Source organism: Mastigoproctus giganteus, chromosome 5, assembly GCF_048544385.1.
Source record: "Mastigoproctus giganteus isolate SK-2022 chromosome 5, ASM4854438v1, whole genome shotgun sequence".
Lineage (NCBI taxonomy): Eukaryota > Metazoa > Arthropoda > Arachnida > Uropygi > Thelyphonidae > Mastigoproctus > Mastigoproctus giganteus.
In genome coordinates this window covers 91,165,041-91,189,241 of record NC_143579.1, presented here as the reverse complement: position 1 = coordinate 91,189,241, position 24,201 = coordinate 91,165,041, and the positions used below count along the sequence as shown (strand labels likewise).

Sequence of the window (24,201 nt, the reverse complement as noted above, 5' to 3'; positions counted from 1 at the left end):
GTAAATTTTACAAAGTGAGCATTTTAAGGCAAAAAAGATATTTTTTTTAAAAACAAAAGCAAGTCATATTTTTATCATTTTAATAAAATCTAAAAAATAAATTAGTGACATAGATTTGTTACACACACAAGTATTGTGAATTTGCATTTTTTTATATATAGCCTGAAAATAAAAAACGGTAACACGAAAAACAAACTTCCTTTTAAATGTAACAAGATATGGAAAATGTAACGCACTAATTTTTCTCGAATCACTCAGTGTGGCCCCGAAAGAAATCTAACTTTGATTATGGCCCATGTATGGGAAAAGGTTAGGCACCACTGCAGTAGAAGGTGGATTAGAGCCCATTAGGAATCCCCTGATCTGCTCACTGCTGACAAGCGCAACTTTTCCGTATGTGGGACAGGTGGTCGGATAGGTTTTACCGGGTACCACTAAGTTGTAGAATGGTAATCCCTTTAGCACTCTCAATTCTTGCTTAGCAGCAGCACTAATTTCCTACATTGCCGAAGGCCATAAATGTAAACAGTGCATACCCAGTTAAGTCTCTCCTAAGCCATTCATTATATGAAAATTTTCTTCGCTCAATGGAAACTATTTTAAATGTAATTTCCAAGGGGGGGGTTAAAAAAAATTCACTATAAAAGGAGTTCATTAAACAGAGGTCTGACTGAGTAATTTAGAATTCTAAAAATGGTCATAAAGTTTTATATAGAAAATATCTTAACAATAGACAGTAAAAAATGCAAATTTAGTTAAATAACTTTAAGCTTATTTCAATAGTAGGTAAACGTGAAAAAAATTTACGGAATATTACAAATTTCGAAGTGTACTGCATCCAAATATCACACATCACCGTTAATAAAGGTGCAAATACACTGTACCGTTGCATACCGTTCCAAAAAAAGCACTGCAGTGCTACCCATATACAGTACTTTACATTTGTCACCTCTCAGCCCATCAGCTCAACTTTTCCAGATCCTGTTGCAGCAGTGTACTATCATTAACAACCCTGCCAACCTTCGTATCATCTGCAAACTTAGACATTAACTGAAATTCATCAATATCATTGATAAATACCGAAAACAATAATGGGCCTAACACCGAACCCTGGGGGACTCCACTAATAACATTAGTCCATGAAGAGCAGTGTCCATTGATAACCACTCTGTCTACTCCCACTCAACCATCCTTTTATTCATGTTGTTGTTTGGTTTTTAGGAGCATTAGCAACTAAGGCCACATTGCTCCGGGATATGCGGTGGTCATTCCCTGACCTTTCCGCATCCTCCGTATTTGGTGGTCACGGGCTCGAACCCCGGTCTAATCAAGAAGCGTGTGCTACGCACTGCTGCTGCTCCTTCCAACCTGGCTATGGAGGTGCCTCCTTTTATTCATAATAGCAACCACAATGCTCCAATTTGTACAGTAGTCTTCCATGTACCACGGTATCAAAAGCTTTCCTAAAATCCAAGTATATGATATCAAAATTATTCTATGCATCCAATTCCTTTGTGACATCATAACATTTTTAAAATTATATAATTATTTGAAAGTATAATTATCATATAATAAGTTTCTGATAATTAAATTTTTTTAAAGTTTATTTAGTTAAATCTTACAACTATGTTCACTACATGTTTGGCATTTCGTTTTATAAGGGCTCTATCTATTGGCAACTTTAAGAAATTTTGAATGAACTGTGACATTCGTTATAGTGATGTTGGTAAACTGAGAGGTGCCTGTAATTTAGCACGTTCAGATTGTTATCCAATTCCCCACCTTAAGCAACATATTGCAGGAAAACATCTTGAGGAAACATTTTCTTTATAGAAATGTTTCCCCAAGTGTTCCTTCTTTTTGAAAATTTTCGTCAAATATTGGGATAAATGTTTGAATGTTCATAGCAATTATCTTGATAAATTGACTACATTTCTCATTATAATTATGCACAATTTCTTATCTGTAATCTCCCTAACTTTAAAAGATAAAACACTGGAGTCCTTACTTTCCATTTTCCCTTGAATATTATATTACAGAAAGAATGTTTTTAAAACATGAATTTACCTTTCCAGCTGGCCTCAGCAAAACTTCAGCATAAAATTTGCACACAGGTTCCTCCTGTAGGCAGTAAAGTTCATGTCCTGTAGGTAAAAATATACATTTTAAAATGATTTATTACTTCAACCCAACAGAAAGCAGCAGGGATTTGGTGGATCCCCATTTGAACAAAACCATCTGAGATTTGGGTTGGGGGGAAATAGCTGAGAAACATAGGCACATACTTTAAATCACTCTAGCTGTAAAGTTCTCTCTGTGGGCCTAAGAAAGACAAAAAATTTTTATATTCCAAGACATTATTGTGGAATATAAAGGAATATAAAGAGAAATTTATTTATAAATTTGTGGAACATAAAGAGAAATTTATTTATAAACAAAACAGGTTAGGTACGCTTTAAGTGCCAAACCCTAAGGCACTTAAAACACACCACAAAGCATCAAGTATACCGTATCTGTAACTGTGGGTATTCTTTGGTCAGTTAGCTGGAAAAAAAAATCATGCAACCCTCACATAAAACTAACAAGCTCAGCTGCATTACAAAAAAAAAAAAAAAAAAATCATAAAAATTCTTTGCATTATTGACAGGATTCAAACCCAGGACTTTTCTACTATCTGTGGAAGGAATGGTTATAAAACCATTATGCCACTTGAGAAAGAACAAAGAACAATTTTAAATCAAAGAAATGGAGCATACCTGAAGAGGTCACCTAAATTTTGAATGAAAACATTATCAGTTTTTGAGCTACTCAAAATTTTGCCTTTGGTTGACATGTCACAATAGCATTATTTCCACTTTCCTAGAGAAATGAAGAAAAACTTCAAGTCCACCCCATGGTAATGACTTACTTGATTCTAGAACTCACTTCACCAACAAAGACACATAAACAACGAGCTAAAACTAGGCAACTACAGCGTAGTCATGGAAAAAAGACAAAAAATGTAAATAAACAATACTGCGAATTATTATATGTTCACTTATTGTAGTCCAATCAGACTGTAGAATTAATAGCACCTGCAGATGGTAAGGAGTTATGCATGAAAATTAACTCCATTTTAATCCTCAGCACTTATGATTTTTCTCATATGTTCACATGCTTTTGTATAGAAGAGAATATAGAGTATAATGAGTTGACAATCCTATATGATAATTCCGTCTCACTATACCAGCACTCCAAAGCACCAGATGACAACACACTCTTGACACTCCAAAGCACCAGATGACAACACACTCTTCACCTTAAGCAATTATACAGTAAGGGTGAAATGATGTTAATAATTTCCTGGAAGATAATCAGCAAAGGAACTTGAACAATGAAAAACACTTAGTTCAAGTTCATGTGGGAAAGGACCTGAATTCCAAAAGAACTCCTTTTTAAAGAGATGTGAATTCCAGCTTAAAGTTGACCTGAAAGGAAGTAGTTAATATGAACTCATTCCTTCTAAACCCTGGTTTTCTGAGTCTCTTAAGGATTAAGTTATGCATTAATTTACATTGTAAATAAAGGATAGACTACTCAGCATGCATAGTGACAGTGTAAATAGCTAAAGTAATATTGTTAAGATTTCATTGAAATTTTCATGGCTTCTAGTGCCTGTTTTGTCTTTCAATGAAGAATAACTTCAACTTAAGGAAGGGAATATCATGCAATAAACTCTCAATTGCTCCAACTGCAAAATTATGTTACCAAATGTTATTTAACATCCAAATTGCAATGTGCATGCTTTCCCTGTAAATTATGTATACTTTGTCACTGCTTTTAGGAATTTACATTACACTTTACATTACTTATGCTGCATAGCTCCTAACAGCTTATTGCAACTAGTGAAAGCGACTTTTCTCTGAATTAATTAAAGTGGTCTATTTTGTAAAACAACTATACAGTAAAGGTAAAATTATACATTTCAGTATGACTCTGCATGCTTTTGTCAGTGATTAACAATTAATTTTTGGCCAAAAATATGTCTCATCATTGTCAGCCATTTTCAATCCATTGCAGGATGAAGGCCTCTCCAGCGACTTTCCAGTTCCTTCTGTTTTGTGCAATGGCCATCCGTTTACTACCCACGAACCCATGAATTTCATCTGTCCATCTCCGTCGTTGTCTTCCAGGTTTTCTTCTAGCTCGTCTTGGGTACCATTCTGTTATTCTCTTAGTCCATCTGTCATCATGTCTTCGAGCTATGTGTCCTGCCCAAGACCATTTTAGTTCTTCAGTTTTGATAAGAATGTCCTTTACTTGAGTTTGCTGCCTAATCCATGTGTTTCTCTTCTTATCTAACAGTCTGATTCCCAATATAATTCGTTCCATTCTTCACTCTGTAGTTTTCAGCTTCTCTTCCATTCTTTTGGTGAGCGCCCAAGTTTCACTTCCATAAGTCATGGTGGGTAGTATACATTGGTTCATTATTTTACGTTTCAGATATTGGGATATTGCTCCCCATTTTGGGATATTGCTCCTCAGTATGTGACTATATTTCCTGAATGCTATCCATCCAAAATTTATTCTTCTCTTGACTTCCAGCCATTTATCATTATTACAGCTAATGACTTTCCCAGATAAGTATATGATTCCACCTTTTCAATTACTGCTCCTTCAATCATTATATCCCTTTCTGCGGCATACTTTTTCATCATTACTTTTGTTTTAGCCATATTCATCTTTAGTCCAAAATCCTTACTAACTCTGCATAACTGATTAAGATTTTCCTCTAATCTTTGAGATCATGGCTTATGACCACAATGTCATCTGCAAATCGTAAATGGTTTAGGTACTCTTCATTCACATTGACTCCTTTCTGCGACCAGTCTAATCTTCTGAAAGCTTCCTCAAGGGCAGCAGTAAACAACTTCAGAGATATTGTGTGTCTCCTTGTCGAACTCCTTTCTCAATTTTAAATTTACTACTGTCTTTGTCTAGTCTAATAAAGGAGGTAGCATTCTCATATATTTTCTTCAAAATCATAATATATGGGGTATCTATGCCTTGTCTGTCTAGTGCCTGAAACATTGCCTTATGTTGTAGAGAGTCAAATGCCTTTTCATAATCCACAAATGCCAGTTATAATGGTGTTTTATATTCATTTGCTTTCTCCATTAGCTGTGATATTACGTGAAGGTGATCCGTAGTTGAGAATGCTGCCCTAAAGCCAGCTTGCTCTTTCGGTTGATTCTCATCAAGTAATCTTTCTAATCTGTTAGTAATGACCCTTGTGAACAACCTGTACATGTGGGATAACAAGCTAATTGATCTATAATTTCCAATTTCTGATTGATCTCCTTTCTTATACAGCAAAACTATGATTACATTATTCCACTTTGTAGGCATCACACCTTTTCTAATGCATTTTGGGAAGAGTCTTGCCAGTTTTTGTGCTATGTCTCTTCCTCCCAATTTTAACAACTCTACAGTAACTTCATCTTCCCCTGGGGCTTTCTGATTCTTCATTTTCTTCAATGCATGTATGTCGTATGTGTTACTAATTTGCGATCCATCTTCCCCACTGCTGGCATCATTCCCTAGCTCCTTGTATAATTCTCTATAGTAGTCTTCTGATATTTGAATTATGCCTTCTCTGATATTTATAAGTACACCATCATCTCAAATTATGTATCAGGCAACAGCAATAAAGTAATTGAGCAGTGAGAAAACCTTGGAAATTCTCCTCCTCCTCTGACTGTGGCCTCACTGGTTGTGGTGTGTAGTTTTGGGTTCAATTCCGATCGATGACTAGAGGAACTTCAGAAGTCATTTACAATTGAGACCACAGTTAGCTGATCTCAGGTAGGGATTCCCCATGAGTTATTCTACATTTTTCAGCTTGTACAACATGCAAATTGGCCACGTTCACCTTGTGAAGACTGACAAATGTGAGCACAAATTCATATTGACTGCAGATAAACAGAGGATCACTTTATTATGCCTAAATGAGTCACCATGAGACTCATTTAGTTGTGACTAACTACAATGCTGAAATTTCATGATACAAAGTATCCCCCTCCCCAAACTTTATGATCAAGCCTCATATCTCAGACAGTTTTTAAATTCTGTACAGTGGGACCAACTGATGATGTTACCAACAGCAAATTCTAAGTGGGAAGCATTCAAGAAATTAATTGCGGAAGCTAAACATTTCATACCTATTAAGAAATACTGTTCAAGGTTTAGCCCTAAATGGTTGTCAAATGAACTAATGAGACTTGTGACAGAGAAGCAAAATGTATGGGATGCATATAAATTATCAGGCAACACAGAAGCCTATGGCAGATATAAGCTAGTCTGTAATCAAGTCACAAAGGAGGTTAGGCAGGCAAAGGCGGATTACGAGAAATCTTTGGCAAAAGAAGCAAGCACAAGAAAAACAGCAAGGATTTCTTAACTTATTTAAACTCTAAAAGGAAGGGGATGAATCAGATTGGTCCACTTGATATCGATGGTTCGACTGTTGATGATCCTGCTGATGTTGATCCTGCTGTGTGAATCATCAACGACTGTTGATGATTCACACATGAGGAGTTATTAAGAATTGAAAATGCCGGAAGGTTACCAAATTGTAGCAGGGTGTTTAATGATTTTGTAATAACTGAGAGCAAAGTAGAGGAGAAATTGTTGAAGTTAAACATAAGAAAGGCACCTGGGGTGGATGGGATCTATCCCGTTATATTAAAGAAGGTGGCAAGGGAACTAAGCAAACCCTTAGCCATAATTATGAGAGCATCCTTGGACTCAAGGGAGCTGGAGATGTGCAAATGTATCCCCAATTCACAAAGGGGGGAATCGAAGGGTGACATGAGTAATTACAGACCAGTTAGTCTAACTTCTACTCCAGGGAAAATAATGGAGTCACTAGTTAAGGAAGTGATGCAGGATCATCTAAACAAGACTGCCATTATAGTTCTGATGAATTATTATGGCTAAATATGTCCCGCCAATTCAAACCGTCAATGAAACATACTATATCAAAGTTCTGATAAGGCTGCATGAAAAAATTCGAAGGAAGAGACCTGAATTGTGGAAGGATGGTTGGATGCTTCATGAAGACAATGCTGCAGCACACAATGCATTTTCTGTTCACTAGTTTTTCTTTTAAAAAAAAAAATCCACCTTACTCCCCAGACTTAGCCCCTTGTGCCTTTTTTTCACTTCCCTAAACTGAAAAGTGTACTTAACTGAATCCATTTAAGACAGCGGTTGGCAACTTGCGGCTCTTTGAACATGTAACTGCAGCTCTTTAACTTTTAGCCCACATGTATAACAAGCGACTAATTTCTGTGAGCAAATATTTTCGAACACAAATTATATAAAAATAAATCAAGAAACCATCTGAACAATGCGAGTCTTTCAGCGTCTTTAAAGATGAAAATTACGCAGTCACCTGATGTTGAGAGACTCGCTCAAGAAGTTCGGCAGCAAATGTTACGTTAATTCATACCTAATTGGATGTTTATTACATTTTTTTCAATATCAACAAATAATATTTCAAAAAATATATTTTTTTAATAAAACACCTTCCCAATCCCAAAAATACCCCCTCCCTCCTCAGCTGGAAAGCTTGAGGTGAGATGCTGCTCTTCTGATTCTTTTTTTTTTTTTTTTAATTAGATCAAAAATGGTTCTTCACTCAAAAAAGGATATCAACCCTTGATTTAATACATTAAAAAAAAAAAAAAAAAAAAAAGACCAAAGTGTTAAAAGGGCTCAGAGAAGATGACTTCCAGATATGTTTACTGTGCTTGAATGACTTCCAGAAATGTTTATGTATGGAGTTTGTACAAGCCCAAAGCAATTATTTTGAAGGAGATAACTTGTAAGACAGAATATTTCATTATATATTCATTTTACTGCAACAGTCTGGTTATTTAACAGCCACACCTTGTGCTGAATTTTCCACCACTTGAAACTGAAATATTGCATCTACACATGATACATAAGGCAGACATATCACCTCTTTTACAAATATGGAAAATATTGCATATATGTCTACTGAAATTTTACACCATATTTCTTGGCATCTTACTGAAAGACAGAAATACTATTACATGACTGCACATAAAAGAGAATAATGCTATCATCTTCCATTTCTAATTTGCAAACCCAAGCACATCTGACAGCCAATTTGCTAATGAAAGTAAGCAGAAACTTGCAAAATTTAAAAAAATTTTCCAATTTTAACATAGTTTTATTTATTTACTTATTTTTTTCCTGAAAAGAAAAAGATGGATAAAAACAGAGTTTTTTTGCAAAAAGACAAAGAAACTGTTTGTCACCCATTATTATGATGATGAGATGGATAAGTGTTAAATTGATTAAAAAGGATAGCTATTCTGTCATAAATTTGGTGAGTTGACAGCTGTGAAATATATAAAAATATTAGATTTAAGGAAGGAAACAGCAAAGCAAATTAAGTTAAAACAATGTACACAAGATATGTAGGATACAAGGCAAATTATGAATAAAAGTGTGGACATACATTAAAAAAATAAACTTTTATATGAGGGAGGAAAAATTTAACAAATTTAGAATATTTTCTCACCATTTTCATTCACGATTTTACTTGTTTTTGCATACCAGAGAAAACATTGTTCCAAAATCTCTCTGAAAGTAACAAAAATAAACATTGCTATTGAGTGTTTTAAAAGTATATACAAAGCCAGAATTTAATTAATGACCCTGAAAGATACAAAGAAAATACAACCTAGAGGAATTTTGTAAAGATACAGAACAAACTCAGGCAATAATTTTGGTTCACAGAAATTTATATAACTAATACTAACAAAGAATACAAAGAAGCAAGCCAAATCCAATTCAAACTATTTGCAAACTGACATTTTTTATTTTTGTTGTTATTATTATTATTTTCATTTTATTTATTTATTATTTTTTTTTTTTTGTAAATCAGAAAAAGCACAGGTTTATGTGTTTTTGTATTTTGATTATTTTTTGCATTCAGCATTGCCTACAAATAGAATAATTTTAAAGGATCTTCCTGATTGGATAAAAAAAAAAGTTTAGCAACAAAGGTTAGCATTAGTAGGGCATATGATGCAAGAAAGCAAGCTTATATAGCATCAGTCAAAAAACACCCTTCCCATTTCGCCCATTCATTCACTCCAAATGTTTGTCTAGTTCTGCCTTGAACTTATTTAAGTTGCTGACCTCCACTGCAACAGATGGAAGTTTGTTCCAACTATCAACCACCCTCCGGCTAAAGCCGAATTTCCTCCATTTATTCTACAGTTGTCTTTCCTCAATTTGAATTTATACCCCCTCAGGTGAGTAATCTGAGCAAGCGGAAGAATCCCATTAGCATTGAGTTTGCTCAATCCATTCAAGGCCTTATACACCTCAATTAGATCACATCGCAGGTGCCTATTTTCCAGAAGCTGCAATTTGCAGAACTTTTGTTCCACTCACCAATCTTGTTGCCCTTCTCTATACTCATTCCAGCAGCTCTACGTCTTTCCTAAAATGAGGCTTCCAGCCCTGTATACAGTACTCAAGGTGTGGCCTGACCATTGCCTTATACAAGGGGACAATCATTCCCTTGTCACTGCTAGCAAAATTCATGTATATCATTGACAAGACACCATGAGCTACTCTTGCAGCCTTTTTTGCACTGTTCAGAAAACTTCATATCTGACTGCACAATTACCCCCAAGTCCTTTTCATTCTCCACTACCCTGAGTGTGGTACCACCCAATTGATAAGTTACTCTGGGGTTACTGCTACCCATATGCAATACTTTACATTTGTCAATGTTAAACTTCAGGTGCCACCAGCTCATCTGTTCAACTTTTCCAGATCCTGTTGCAGTTGAATTTTCTGTTTTGTGTACTATCATTACTCTCATTAATAACCCTGCCAATCTTTGTATCGTCTGCAAATTTTGACATTAACCCTGATATACCTTCATCAATATCATTGATAAATACCGAAAACAACAATGGGCCCAACACCAAACCCTGGGGGAATCCACTAATAACATTAGTCCATGAAGAGCAGTGTCCATTGATAACCACTCAACCATCCTTTTATCCATTGTAGTTTATACAGGCATACTAAAAGCAAGAGATTCAACAAGACAATTCCTTGTAATACATTTTGTAACATAATAATGAGAGTAGAGGGTAAGATCAGATGAGCAAGCCAGCAAAATAATATGGACCTCTAAACCCTATTAGCAAACAGGTAGTTGCTCATTCAGAAATTAGTATTAGCATTTGAAACAGCACAAAAATAAAAGGGAAACAAAGTTCATATAGCATCAATAAAGTAATTCTTACTTTTCAGGAGTGAATATGTTGATCTATGTTTATCATGTGAGGGCTCTGGGGAGTAAGTACATACAATCTATATTTGAAGGTCATTTCAAGTAGATTTCAAATTAGGTATGTGTTTAATTATGAACTGCCCTGAAAATTTTCTAGTATGTGCTGTCATCTCCTATCTGATCTGTGTTTCCAACTAATAATAGATATGGTTTTAATAGATGACAGCATGAAAATAGCTTTGAAAATTGAAGGAGGACATCATACTTGTGTGTTACTGTTGTCTAGTTGAGGTTTACAAAGGCTGAAATTCAATTCCTGAAGAAGTTGATGAAACTGAATTAAGGAGGATATGATACTACTGTTTCAGAGATAGAGAGAGTGAAAAGTAACCAAGTGTTTTATTTGTTATTATTATTTTTTAAATTTTGATAATTTTTCTTTAATAATGAGTAATTGAGTCAAAATAAGAAGAAATTAATATTTAAAAGTTTTTTATGTACAAATTTTTCATTTTCAAAAAACTTCAAAATTTTATAAACTCGTTATTGGAGGCCCACACACACACAGACACATATTCAAGAAACTCAATTGTGAAAGATTTAAGCATTCTTGCTCTACAAGACTAGGCAATAAATTACCCAAATAATTAATAACTCTGCAAATTTTCTTACATTGAGTATACAAATTGTTGACCATTATTAAATTTTCTATAGCTTTTCAAGGCCTTATACCAATCAGACTGATATGGAGGTATCTTGTTTCCAGAAGTATATACACAATGGTTACAAGATACAGCCAAGTTACAATGATTACTAGATCTGTATACAATGTTTAAGGTATGGTGTGACCACTGATTTGTACAGTGCCACTGTACAAATCAGTGGTCACACCATACCTTGATCTTTATCTCTACTGGAAAAATTCATATACTGTATATTATTGATAGAATATATGGGCTCCCAGGCACTGTCAACAGAAACTTTATTGTATTGCAGGTAAAATGATGTTTCACTGTATTGCCATGTGTAGATCCCTTTATCTTCAACCAGATTGCAGATTCAACCTGGTTGATTCTGTTATTCCCTGTTGATAATTTAATCTTCTACAAAACTTTGTTTATTAGCATTAAATATTAACTACTAATTTTAAGACTAATTGTATAATATATCTAAGCCTTATTGTGCAACATATCTTAGTTATTGTTGTCAACAACCCTACCAATCTAGGGCTTACAATACCAGTCAAAATCTTAACACCGGTATTTTGGTATTTTTAATTTATGAAACCGGGATACCGATATTCCAAAAACAAGTACGGTAGAAATGCACTTTCGGATTCTATTCTGGTACTATTTTACTGAGATAACTGTAGACAATCTCAGTCCATATTTTCTAGGCTTTGAACTTTTTTTAGCAAAAATATTTAAAAGTATTTCATTAATTTCCGACTCAAGTTCATCTTTTAAAATCTCATTGGAGTCAGGCGATTTCTTATTTTGGAAAGAATTTGCGGAACACTGATGTTCTGTTCCACGTTAGAATTATGTTCATCATTTTCTGAAGGAGAAAGTCGTTTTATTAAGCGAGGTATAATTTTCACTATAGTATCTTTACTGAGTTTGGGAGAGAGCAAAGAGTGGGGATAAGGAATAAAGAGAGCAAAGAGTGCAGTTAAGGAATTCTTCACATATATAAATGCAAAGAAGAGATGTTGTTTTTGTTTTTTTGGTTTTTAGGAGCATTAGCAACTAAGGCCATATTGCTCTGGTGCGGTGGTCATTCCCTGACCTTTCCGCATCCTCCGTATTTGGTGGTGACGGGCTCGAACCCCGGTCTAATCAAGAAGCGTGTGCTACGCACTGCTGCTCCTTCCCACCTGGCTACGGAGGCGCCTACATAAAGAAGAGAAGGACAAATCAGATCGGATGCATATTTAATTGCGTGGGATAGTATTAGATACCCCAACTGATGTCGCAGATGAACTCAACAGTTACTTTGCATTGATATTTACAGAAGAAAAACCCTTCACGTCAATGAGAAATTATGGGAGTGAAGTTGGAAAAAAATGTAATTAATGATGTTGAAATTTCACATGTTGATTTAATGAGAAAACTTTCATGCCCACATGCGGGTAAGGCTCCTGTGGTTAATGACATATACCCTATAATAGTAAAGGGGGCGGCAAGTGAGTGCATTGAACATTAAGGCTAGTTATGAGAGCATCACTGGACTCATGAGAGATTCCGTTGGGTTGGTGTAAATTGGAACATAAAGGTGGTTCTAGGAATATAACGGGAAATTACCGACTGGCCAGTCTAACTTCAGTAGTAGGAAAAATCATGGAGACAATGATCACAGGTGTAATTCAGGTTCATTTAGTTGGAAATGGAATTCTGTAGGATACGCAGCATGGTTTTGTAAAGGGAAAATAATGTTTAATAAATCTGGTTAGCCATTCTGACAGGTCACTTGTGAGATGTCGAATAAATTCGACATCTCAGTCCCGTCCCACATGAGCGGTTAATTTATAAGTTGGAGCAGGCTGGAATCATAGGGAAAATCCTTAGATGGATAGCATGATGGCTTGAGGGCACCAGGCAGGGGGTTGTGATAAATGGTTATTCCTCAGATTGGGTTAATGTAAGAAGTAGGGTTCCCCAAGGATCAGTATTGGGACCACTGTTGTTTTTGATTATTTTAAATGACATCTATGAAGGGATATAGGGTGTGATGTCTAAACTTGCAGATGATGTAAAGATCAGTAAAGTAATTAATGATCGCCGCCAAGCAGAGCTTCTTCAGAATGACCTAGATAGACTTTAGGGATGGTCAGAAAAGCGGCAGCTATGCTTTAATTCAGCAAAATGCAAGGTCTTACACCTGGGGAACAGCAACTCCAAATAACTTATACACTTTGGTGGAGTTGAACTAAAGTCAGTAGTGGAGGAACAGGACTTGGGAGTTATGATACGGTCAGACATGAAGTGGTCCGAGAATTGTGGACAGGTTGCAATGTTGCATGGTGTCCTAACGATGATTTATCGAACATTTGCTAGTAGAGATAAGGATGTCGTAATCATATAAAGGTGATTTTATAACCTTTATATGATTAAATTATAAACTATTTTATTTTTTTAAATTAGTACGGAAAAACCAGTATTTTTGTATCAATACTGGTATTTGAATACCGGAAAAAAATTACCGGGATCCCAGCATTCAGGATCTCGGTATTGTAAGCTCTATACCAATCTTAATATGTCGTAAATTTTGACATCAAATTTGAAATACCATCATCAACAGTTTAATTTTTGCCATTTGTTAAAACGACAAAAATTAAAGTGATGAACCAGAAAACAGGATCAGAAAAAAGACATTATTTTAAGCACAATCTATTAAAGAAAAGGAAGATTTTATTAAAGGTTGGATGGAGGATCCTCCCCCCACCACCAAGAAAAAAATTTTTTGAACATTAATTATATTCTGCCCAATGGGAAAAAAATCAATTCAAGTATAAAAGGGAAAACTTTTTCATTTAAAACTATTTCTCTTAATGCTAACTCTATTTGTGACTAATAATATATCAGTAGAAAAATATTTAGAATTTGTACAAAGAATGCATCCTGTAATATTTGAGTGGTTCAATGCTGAAGTGAACCAAGTCCATCGAAGTTCATTTTGAGATATTGACTTTTTACTAGATTGCACATAGTTAATTATCTGACCTTTTTCGAAAAACAACTTAACAAGGATATTACATCAGCTAATTAATAGTTGATAATTTTTTAAGATTTAATATTACTGGTTAAAAAAAAGGAAAATTAATAATAAAATTTGTGGATTTAATTCACTTTATCCCTGAATTTGATGCTATAAATCTGGACTTGGTTCATTTCATATTTTAGGTTAGGTTAAAGAAAAAAATATTCTCAGATGTTAATTTATTTCTTAAGCTTAATATCATATGGATATTCATCATTCATTTAATTGTATTTATTATTTAAATGTTCCTGAGACCTAGTAGGTAAGCTCGATATACTGTATACACTGCAGTATTGCCAGCATATCATCCTTCTGTTTGGTGGCAGGTTGTCTTGCTGCGTAGAGCAACTGCAATTCAATATTGTTAAATGAAGATAACTTTCTTCCTGCTGATTTTTTATTTTCTATACAAATTTCCTGGAAATCTAATAGTTCATTAATACTTTCTTTAAATTTTATGAGAAATGGTGATCCGGCTGGAAATGTAACCCTTGAATTTTCAGCCAATTTACAGGCCTTCCCTCAGTGTAACCACATCTTCTAAGGCCTTGCTTGAGAGCAACTCATCTCTTTTCATCTCTGAAACATTAAATTTAGGAGGTTTTTGTTTTGATGTGTTGTTTTAACAGTCTTAATGTACTCTGAAGGATGAAATATGTGGCTTCTTTTGCAGATAATTTTTCAATTTCAGAAGGTTTTTGTTTTGATGTGTTGTTGTAAGTCTTAATGTATTCTGCAGGATGAAATATGTGGCTTCTTTTGCAGATAATTTTTTTCAATTAACGCAGTAATTCTAATTAGGTAAGAATTAAGGACCTGAAACTATAAATTTCAAATCAATATTTGTTGAGAACAGTTTCAAATTTCTGTTCAGTACAAGATTATGTGCTCACAGTGAAAGATGCAGTTGTAAGATGTTTACAAAGAACTGCTGCCATCTCCCGAGAATCTCTATCTCCATCTGTTTCATCCCACACATGCTTAGTTTGTGTTAAAAGAGTGGACACCACAATTATAAATATACATATTTCTCTTACAGTTAATACTCTTGCTCTCTTAGAATATGCAATAGAAACAGTGAGTTTAAGGAAAGGTAGTGCCTTCTGAAGATCAAATAATATACCTATTGTCTGAAGCTGGTTCTTTATCTTTCTTCAAAGACATCCTTGCTGCTTCAGCCTTCATAAGATGCAACTCTTTTTCAGTGTTTAGATGAACCCAGTAATGTGTGGTGTGGACTTGTTTCACTACAGCTCCAACATAGAGGTTATGTTTATCAAAGGAGAAGCGAACACTATCGGAATTTTATGCAACTATGGACTTGGTTGCCCTTAGCATTGAATAACACTTGGATGTATGGGATATTTTCTTATGAAAAGTGAATCAGTACTGATTTTGGCCTTGGTTCACTTCAACATTGAACCACTCATTTAAAATTATTTGTTATAAAAATTATATCATTTAGTAAAACCTTGTTTTCTTCGTGTGTGTGTGTGTGTGTGTACACACTTTGTTTTTAAAGAAAAGATAATTATCATCAAAAATTGTTTCTCTGGTTATTTTGAGGGCTGACATACCCAGCTACAGTTAGTAGTATTTCTCCATCAGAAAGTTAAAACTAATTTTAACTTTCTACTGAGGAAAGCTTTGCTCTGACAGTTAAAAAATTTGTCACCTATTTATTTCTTATCCTACATCATCATGGGGGGGGGGGTATTTTAAAAGTTAAAGGAGAAAGTATAAGACAATAAAGGGTTAAAATTCAGAATGATAAGTAACTACATGTCAACATCTTATGCACAGTGGTGGGATTCAGCCGGTTCGCACCGGTTCGGCAGAACCGATACCTAATTTTTTATTGAGTTCAGCGAACCGGTTGTTAAAATGGCACTTGTGATCAGGGTTCTCTCTAAGGTGGGTGCCTGGTATTCTATGCCATTTATTAATTCAGCAAGAAATTTTCGTTTAGTATCGATAAAATGAAGAAAATGTATGTTCTGACTGATGTTTATCAATGGTATAAGCATAGTGCTTTGTTTATAAAAGTTTATGATATGACCAAACGTGGACAGAACCAGTAAAAATATTAAAATATATTGGCACATATCCGCTCCTGCTCTATAATATATTAAAATAAAACATTTTTAAATTTTTTTGCAGTAGCCCTTAAAAGGATGAAAAGGCAACAGAGTTTGACAGATTTTTTTCAATAAGAAACCAAAATCAGAATTTGTTGTATTAGAATTGGCCTTGGATTCAGTTACATCACCAACAATTTTCGTTGAACTAGTTGAATTGGAAAAACAAGATGCAGAGACAATATGTTCTTCAGTTATGGAAAGTTTAAATAATGTTGGGTTTACTAAGAACTACCTAGAAAAAAATTTAATACGATTTTGCTCCGATGGTGCCAGCGTTATGCTTGGGAGAAAATCTGGAGTGAGCACTAGGATTGCAAAAGAGTTTCCAAACATAATATGGCACTGTTTAAATCATCGCCTCCATCTTGTTTTAGATGATTCGATAAAGGAAACAAAGCAAGTAAATCATTTAAAAATATTTATTGATAAGATATATACTATTTTTCATCAATCCAATAAGAACCAAATTGAACTTTCCAAAATATCCGAACAACTTGGAATTGAAATTATAAAGATTGGTAGAGTTTTGGGAGCAAGATGGGCTGCCTGTGGTTTAAGGTCAACCCTAGCTGTGTGGCGCACTTATCCAGTGCTACATCACTATTTTTATTCAAATAAAAAGTATTTAGGTATGGCTGCCCGTCTTGAAAATATATATTTTATAACTGATTTGGCATTGATGATTGATATTTTAAACTAAATTTCTCTTCTTTCAAATGCACTGCAAGCAAGAAATATAGACATAATAAAGGCTGAAAAACTCGTGATAAGATCTATTAAAGCATTTCAAATGCTTGGAAAGGAAAAGGGCCATACGAAAAAAAAAGTTGATGAAATAATTACTTCAGAAACCTTCAAAAATAGAAAATTTGTAGAAAATCATCGATTTGTCGGGCTTCCTCTAGGAAGACTTTTGAGAAAACATTGTAACGAATTTGAAAAAAAAAAAAAAAAAGACTAATAGATTGTGATAAAAGCAAGTTGTAGCCAATTTCAAGATAGAAATAAATTACAATTTCTCAATTTTTTGGAGCCAGATTACTGGAATATTGAAGAAGTACTAATTCCATGGAAAGCAGCTGAAGAACAATTGCTCGTATTTAATGACATTTTTAATTACCAAATTGATATTAATGATTATCGAGATTCCTTGGAAAACGTTTTAAAAAATTTCCAGAATTATGCAATTCCTGAAAGTGTTCAAAGAGCTAAAAATATTGTCAGAACAATTGCTATAAGTTCAGCAGAAGAGGAAAGGGGTTTTTCAAAGATGAACATAATATGTTCAGAGAAGAGAAGTCGCCGAATGGGATCCTACTCCTACAGTGGTTAAGGATAAATCACTCAGCCGATGATGCTCGGATAAAAGCGAAGAAAATTGCAAGCGAGGACGCCAATCAAGAAACAATATGGAAATATCTTAAATAACAGTTTTAGTTTTTTGTCAGGTATTATTTAATATTTTTTCATTAATATTTTAAAACTCTTTCTTATAACATAATCTAGTTTTGTGGACCTCTTTTATTGTTCTTATTTAAGTATTAACTGCATGAAATAATAAACTACCTTTTGGTATATAGTTTTTTTATACTTAGAAAGATCATTAGAGCAGCGAACCGGTTGTTAAATTATTTGAATCCCACCACTGCTTATGCAGGAACTCCCCGACTTATGAAAATTCGACTTTAATTAGGTTTTTGCCGGCCGGTACAAACTTAAAAAAAATCGTGGTGTATTTTGCATCTAGTAGGAATAAATGGGGATATCGTCGAAATATCGTAATGTGAATACAATAGTACATTGTTTTTTCTTTTTTTTTTGTAATTCACTCCAAGTCCTTGGAATTTGAAAATTTTGCTATATTACTAAGCTATTTATCTCTCTTCATATTTATAATGGAAATTGCAATACACATTCATCGTTATCATATGTTCCGGTTATAAGAATCAATTTTGAACGCCTTTGTGATATTTTTCTAAAGCACGATCATAAAACAATAAAAACAATTTGCACTTATCAGTTTATTGGGTTTTTCTGTTAGTGCATCTAATTGTAAATGGGCAGTAACCTCAATCTTAATTGCATTTGTGATCATACCGATAACTGGAATTCTATGGATTTTTACATTACGGTATTATGGTGAAATTAGTTCCCCTTCGCTGAAATCTTCAATCATATAAAAAACAAATTTTCAGAAACTTCTCTTCATTCCTATTTACGTATCACAATGACGAAGGGAAAGGGACCAACAGAAAGTGCAAGTGGTGGTAGTGCCAGGAAACAAAACAAAATTGATTTAGAAATGAAGATGAAAATGATCAAGTAGTACAAGGCAGGACCAAGTTTGTCATCTATTGCAAGGGAATTGGGTCTTGCTGCTTCAACAGTGAATACTATTTTAAAGGACAGTGCACATATAAAAGAACATATCAAAGGATCAATGCACTTAAGATCAACAGTGATCAGATGCTATATTGAAGATGGAACAGCTGTTAATAATATGGATGGAAAATCAGATTCAGAAGCGAGTGCCCCTGAGTCTAATGACCATTCAGGCAAAAGCAAGAAGTATTTATAAAGATAAGGATAAGTACAGCGAACCCCAACCCAAGTTCAAGGCAAGCAATGGTTGGTTTAATAGGCTCAAGAATTACACTGGTTTCCACAACGTTAAAGTATGTGGTGAAGTTGCCAGTGCCGATTCTGCAGTTGCAAAGAAATTTTGTGATGTGTTGGAAAAAATTATTGATGAAAGTGGCTATTCAAATGCAGCTGCAAAACCGGCACACTCTCTGTATTGGAAAAACATGCCGAATCAAACATACACTGCCAAAGGGGAAAATAAAATGCCAGGTTTCAAGGCATCAAAAGATAGGGCCATGCTCTTGCTTGGGGCTAATGCAGTGGGAGATTGCAGACTAAAATCACTGTTTATGTACCATTCTGGAAATCCTCGTGCAGTTGTAGTCTCTTCCACCTTTTGTTGTGGAAGTTGATAGCCTAAATAAATTTAAGGCTGAGCTGGACAGAGTACTTGGAATGAACGGAGGGATGAAATGGGAGTGGTTGTTTTTTTTCTGGCTGATGCTGCATAAGCTTGCTTTCTTGCATCGTATGCCTCTACTAATGCTAATGTTAATGTTATGTTATTTCAGGGCATCAATAAAGCCACCCTATCCGTGGATTTCTGATTGAACCAGAGAGCATGGATAACAATATCTCTCTTTGAAGATTGGTTTAAATGTTGCTTCATTCCCGAGATTGAAAAATATTGTAAAGACGTTCCTTTCAAGATTTTGTTTCTATTAGATAATGCTCCTGGACATCCTACACATCTAGATGATTTCAATTCGAATTTGAGTCATATTTCTACTGCCAAACACGACTTGACTCATCCATCAGGGTGTTATTTCAAATTTAAAAGCATACTATTTATGCACAACATTTGATCATTGTCTGCAGTAGATGATGAGAAAATTTATGTTAAGAGACATTTGGAAATCTTACAATATTTACCACTGGGTGGAAATTACTGAAAGTTGTTTAAATGGCACATGGAAGAAAATATGCTGACGGCACATAAAAGTCTTCGAAGGATTTGAAAAAGACGAATCATATGAAGAGGTTACAGATAAGGTTGTAAGGGTTGCAGAGCTACTTCAGTTTGAAGTTGATGCCAAAGATGTGGAGGAATTGATAGAGGAAGAAGAGAAGGAATTCTCTAACGAAGAACTTATTGACTTACAGGCAACAATAATTAAAGAAGAAAATGCTGACGAAGCTCATGATGAACCAAATGAGTAGCTGAGATGCTTCATCACCAGAGAGATAGCAATGGTGAGGTGTGAGAAGATGGATCCTGACAGCAAACGATTCTTAAAAGTTAACTTGCTTGCTACAAAGAAATCTATGATGAAAAGAAAAGAGCCACCGTCCAGTCATTCATTAATATGTTCTTTCGTAAGGTTCAGTGGCCGACCCCTTCTAAATCTCCACAGCTGTCAACCCCCACAGCGGCGTACTTATCAGCTGAAGACGTTGATTCTGACAATGATTGTTCAAGAGGTAAATCTTACTGACGTTATGCCTGTCTCCTCTCTTTTGTTGTAATTTTTCCTGCGCATGAGATAAAAAATTGAATAAATACAATAAATAATTATATTTATATGTTCGTTGAACATTTTTTTGATTCAATCAATTTGGCGAGCGCTGCATAAACATGGGGGAAATTCCGACTTAAGTAGCATTCCACAGAACCCAACCATTATGTAAGTCGGGGAGTTCAGTAGAGGGACCACGTGTGTCGGTCGACTAAATTTGGTCTCTTCAAATTGTGCTTATTAATATTGTACCAATGGATTATTTTGGATTTCCCTTGGATCCACAGGTTTCTATTTGTGATGGTGAGTCTATCTATGTCTTTTTTACGGCAAACTTCTAAGGTGCCGCCGATTTCTGAGCGTTTTTAATTTTTGCTTTGTCTTGTCTACTAACGAACGTTAGTAGACAAGACATGGCTACGCCATATAGGTCTGACCGTTGATTATTGTCTATTGGTTTTCGATTTGCAATCTTAATTGTCTCCCTGCAATTATAGTTGTAATTTAGTGTCATAGAATGGCCTGCATTATTTTATTTTAGAAGAAGTTAAATTCTGATAGTTTTGCTGCAGTATTATAAAGAATTGTGTGGGTTTTTATTTTTGCATTGTTAAAATATTTCTGTTGTGGCAGTCTTTGCTTCTTCTCTGACCTGCTGAATACAAGCCTTCGTTTACTACGTGAGGTCGCGTGGTACCCGTTGCCACTCCGCTATTGGCCTTTTCCTCCGAAAGATGGACACAGCTGCTCACATTTGGTTTAATTGCATTTCTAATTCAACAATCTTTATTATTATTTTATTAATCTGGTTACTAATCATTGCTTATGACGTCACAGTATTCATTAATGATTTATTGATATGCAAGTTTAATTCTTGATCACGTGGTCCTTATAGCTATATATTCTGCTGAACTTGAAAGTGTGATTTTTGTATCCTGTTAATTGACTATGACGTCACCATGTGTCATGTGCCACTGTGGAACATCCTATGCAAATTCCTCCCCTGCCTGTCTTGCTCCCTGGTGGCAATAGTTGGAATTACAATTCTCGGTCGATTGTGATTTTCTTCAGTAGACCGTTTCAGGAGATTGCCTATTATATCAGTAGACTGTTCTCAGCACACTGATACATCCCGAACGACAGATAACACGTATCTGACATGAGTTCCAGCGAGGAATCTAGCTCTGCCACTGGTGAGGACTCTGATCCAACTAACCTCCTCCCCCTTAAGGCAAACAGCTGATCTCGGAAAAATAAAAGTAAAAAGAGATCCAGGGTCCATCCACTTTGCTCCACTAACAATCCTTTCCCAGTTGATAATGGCAGATCACCCTCTGTTGATCCTGAACAATCAATTGCAGCTAAACTCGACTTCAGCATCTATACTCCAGTTGCTGCCGCCATCTTGGAATCGCTTGCCCATGCTTCTCCTGCTCCCCCTTCTGCACAACTAGCTCTACCTTCATCCATCCAACCAGCTGCCCCTACTCCAGCTCATCCTGCAGCCTCTTCGGCTGCTTCTTCCAATCTGGCTACCTCAACTCCATCATGCACATCAGTTTCAAAAACCACTCCGTCACTCTCTGCCCTTGAGCGGACTGTTGCATCAGGGCTCCCATCCTCGAACAGGCTTGCTATTCCTGTCTCCTCTGCCCCTGCTGTCGCTGCTTCTTCTGACTCCTCATCCCTTCATCAAGTAATAGCTACGCTGTATAAAAATCTAGTGGCATTCCTAAACCACGACAATAACAGATTTACTAGGTCAGCTGCAAATACTGTGCAGGAGCTGTGGGCTAGACTGGAGACCATCTGCACAGCTCTCCTGATTGATAATGAAAAACTCCAGGCAGTTAATGAAGAGCTCAGGTCCCAGACAAGCATCCTTGAAAGAGTGCCTGATACCTTATCCAAGCTCCTTCCAACCGCAACTCATCCTGCACTGGAAGCCCCCTCACAGAATAAAAAACTACCACTCAGATCCTATGCTTCAGCAGCCAAGACGGCATCTGCTACACCATCTCAAGGACCGTCCCACCTCCCACAAATAGCCAAAGCTGACACCCAAAAACTTCAGCATCTTCTGCTGGTCCGTGCATCTGAACAGTCAGAACTGAAGACTAGTGGAGAGGTGAAAGAAATAGTACAGAATACGATAAAGAACGACTTCAAGACAGTTAAGATCAAGTCATTGAGAGCAATTAGGAACCGGGGAGTTCTTCTTGAAACCACAATGAAGGAGGATCTGGACAACATCGCAGCTGCCGGCCCTTTTCACTCTGCTGGAGTCACTGTGAATCCTCCCAAGCACACCAATCCATCTATACTGGTGTATAATCTTCCCACAAGTGTTACCAAAGATGAGATCCTTGAGGACTTGTTCTACAAAAATCTTGCTGACCATGGCGCCACCCTTGAGGAAATAAAACAGGATACCAACCTCAGGTTCACAATCAAAGCTAATTCCAGTTGTGCAGCTCACCACGTCATCACACTATCACCTAGAATCTTCAGAATCTTTCTTGGGTATAGTTCTCACAAGTTCTGCCCGTTCACCGTGGTGACTAAATGCTTTTTGTGTCTTGGATATGGACATACATCCCAGCACTGTACGCACTCATCCCCTACGTGTGGACACTGTGCTCGTAGTGGCCATGTCCATGCAGAATGTCCAAACAAGGATGAGAATCCTAGCTGCGTGAACTGCAAGAGAAGACGTCGTGAACATGGGCACTCAGTGCGGGATGTAACCTATCCTGAATACCAGCAAGCATTAGAACAAGTAAGACTAAGGACCGCCAATGAATAACTCCCAAACTCTTCAACCACAGCCCCTAGCTGTACAGGGCAGTTCCTCTCCTTCCAATCCACAAATCCACAGTCTCACCAGTAATAGCCATAGTGTCAAACTTAAAGTCATGCAGATCAATGGTCACAGATCCCGCACTGTCGCTGATGAAATCCGACGTGCAGAGGAGGAGTACTCTATAGATATAATATCAATCCAGGAACCCTATGCCTCCAAGACGAAATTTGGTAACTCATTTAAAGTCACGGGATTCTCCATCCACACTCGGGTAATTCAGCCTACCCTCAATGACCCAAAGACCTGTATTGTGATCCTCAAGAGCCAGTTGGATGTCCTAGTCATCCACGGCCTTTGCAATAAGTACGCAACCTGTGTTCAAATCACCCATGCCTCATCTATGTTTTATCTAATTTCACTCTACTGTCCACTTTCCAAGAACATAGAAGAATCTCTCAACTACCTTGAGTTTGCTTTGGACTTATTGGGTTCTAAATCAATACTTATAACCTCGGACGTCAATGCAAAATCCCAATTCTGGTACAGCTCTTCCTCAGATCCTTGTGGGCTTCTCCTGGAGGACCTCATTCTCACCCGCAATCTGGCAGTCCACAATCAACCCAACCAACTCTCCACATATTGCAGTTCTACTGGACAATCTAACATAGATATTACCATCTCCACCAATGATCTGAGGTCCCAGATCACTGACTGGACCACTATCCCTGAGTGGACGCTGAGTGATCATAGGGTCATCCTATTTCATGTTGCTCCTGCCAGTTCCATCCATCCCTGTCATTCCAGAATGCCTGACTTTGTCCGTTTCTCCACAAAATCAATTGACTGGGCAGCCTTCGATGGATCAATTGAGCATGACTTTCCATGCTGGACCACCTTGACACTGCTTTGGCCACCAAACTATGTGATCTCGTTCAGCAATCCATAACTAAAGCCTCATACATATCAGCCAAGAAGAAGACATTCACTCCCAGGATCTGCTCTTGGTGAACAGTGGAACTCAGTAAACTTCGTAAAGATGTCCATCACGCCCGTAAACAGTACCAGCGG

At 36.2% G+C, this 24,201-nt stretch overlaps 1 protein-coding gene across 1 annotated transcript in view; it reads right to left on the bottom strand.

The window, feature by feature from the left end:
- The window catches only part of LOC150085555 (sister chromatid cohesion protein DCC1), a 300,470-nt gene that overhangs the window by 81,374 nt on the left and 194,895 nt on the right, over nt 1-24,201 (bottom strand). The window contains exons 7-8 of the mRNA XM_090373339.1: nt 8,594-8,655; nt 2,068-2,144 (exon numbers count right to left, since the gene is read on the bottom strand). Of these exons, the coding sequence (XP_090229465.1) occupies nt 2,068-2,144; nt 8,594-8,655 (139 nt within the window). The remainder of the gene's footprint in view (nt 1-2,067; nt 2,145-8,593; nt 8,656-24,201) is intronic.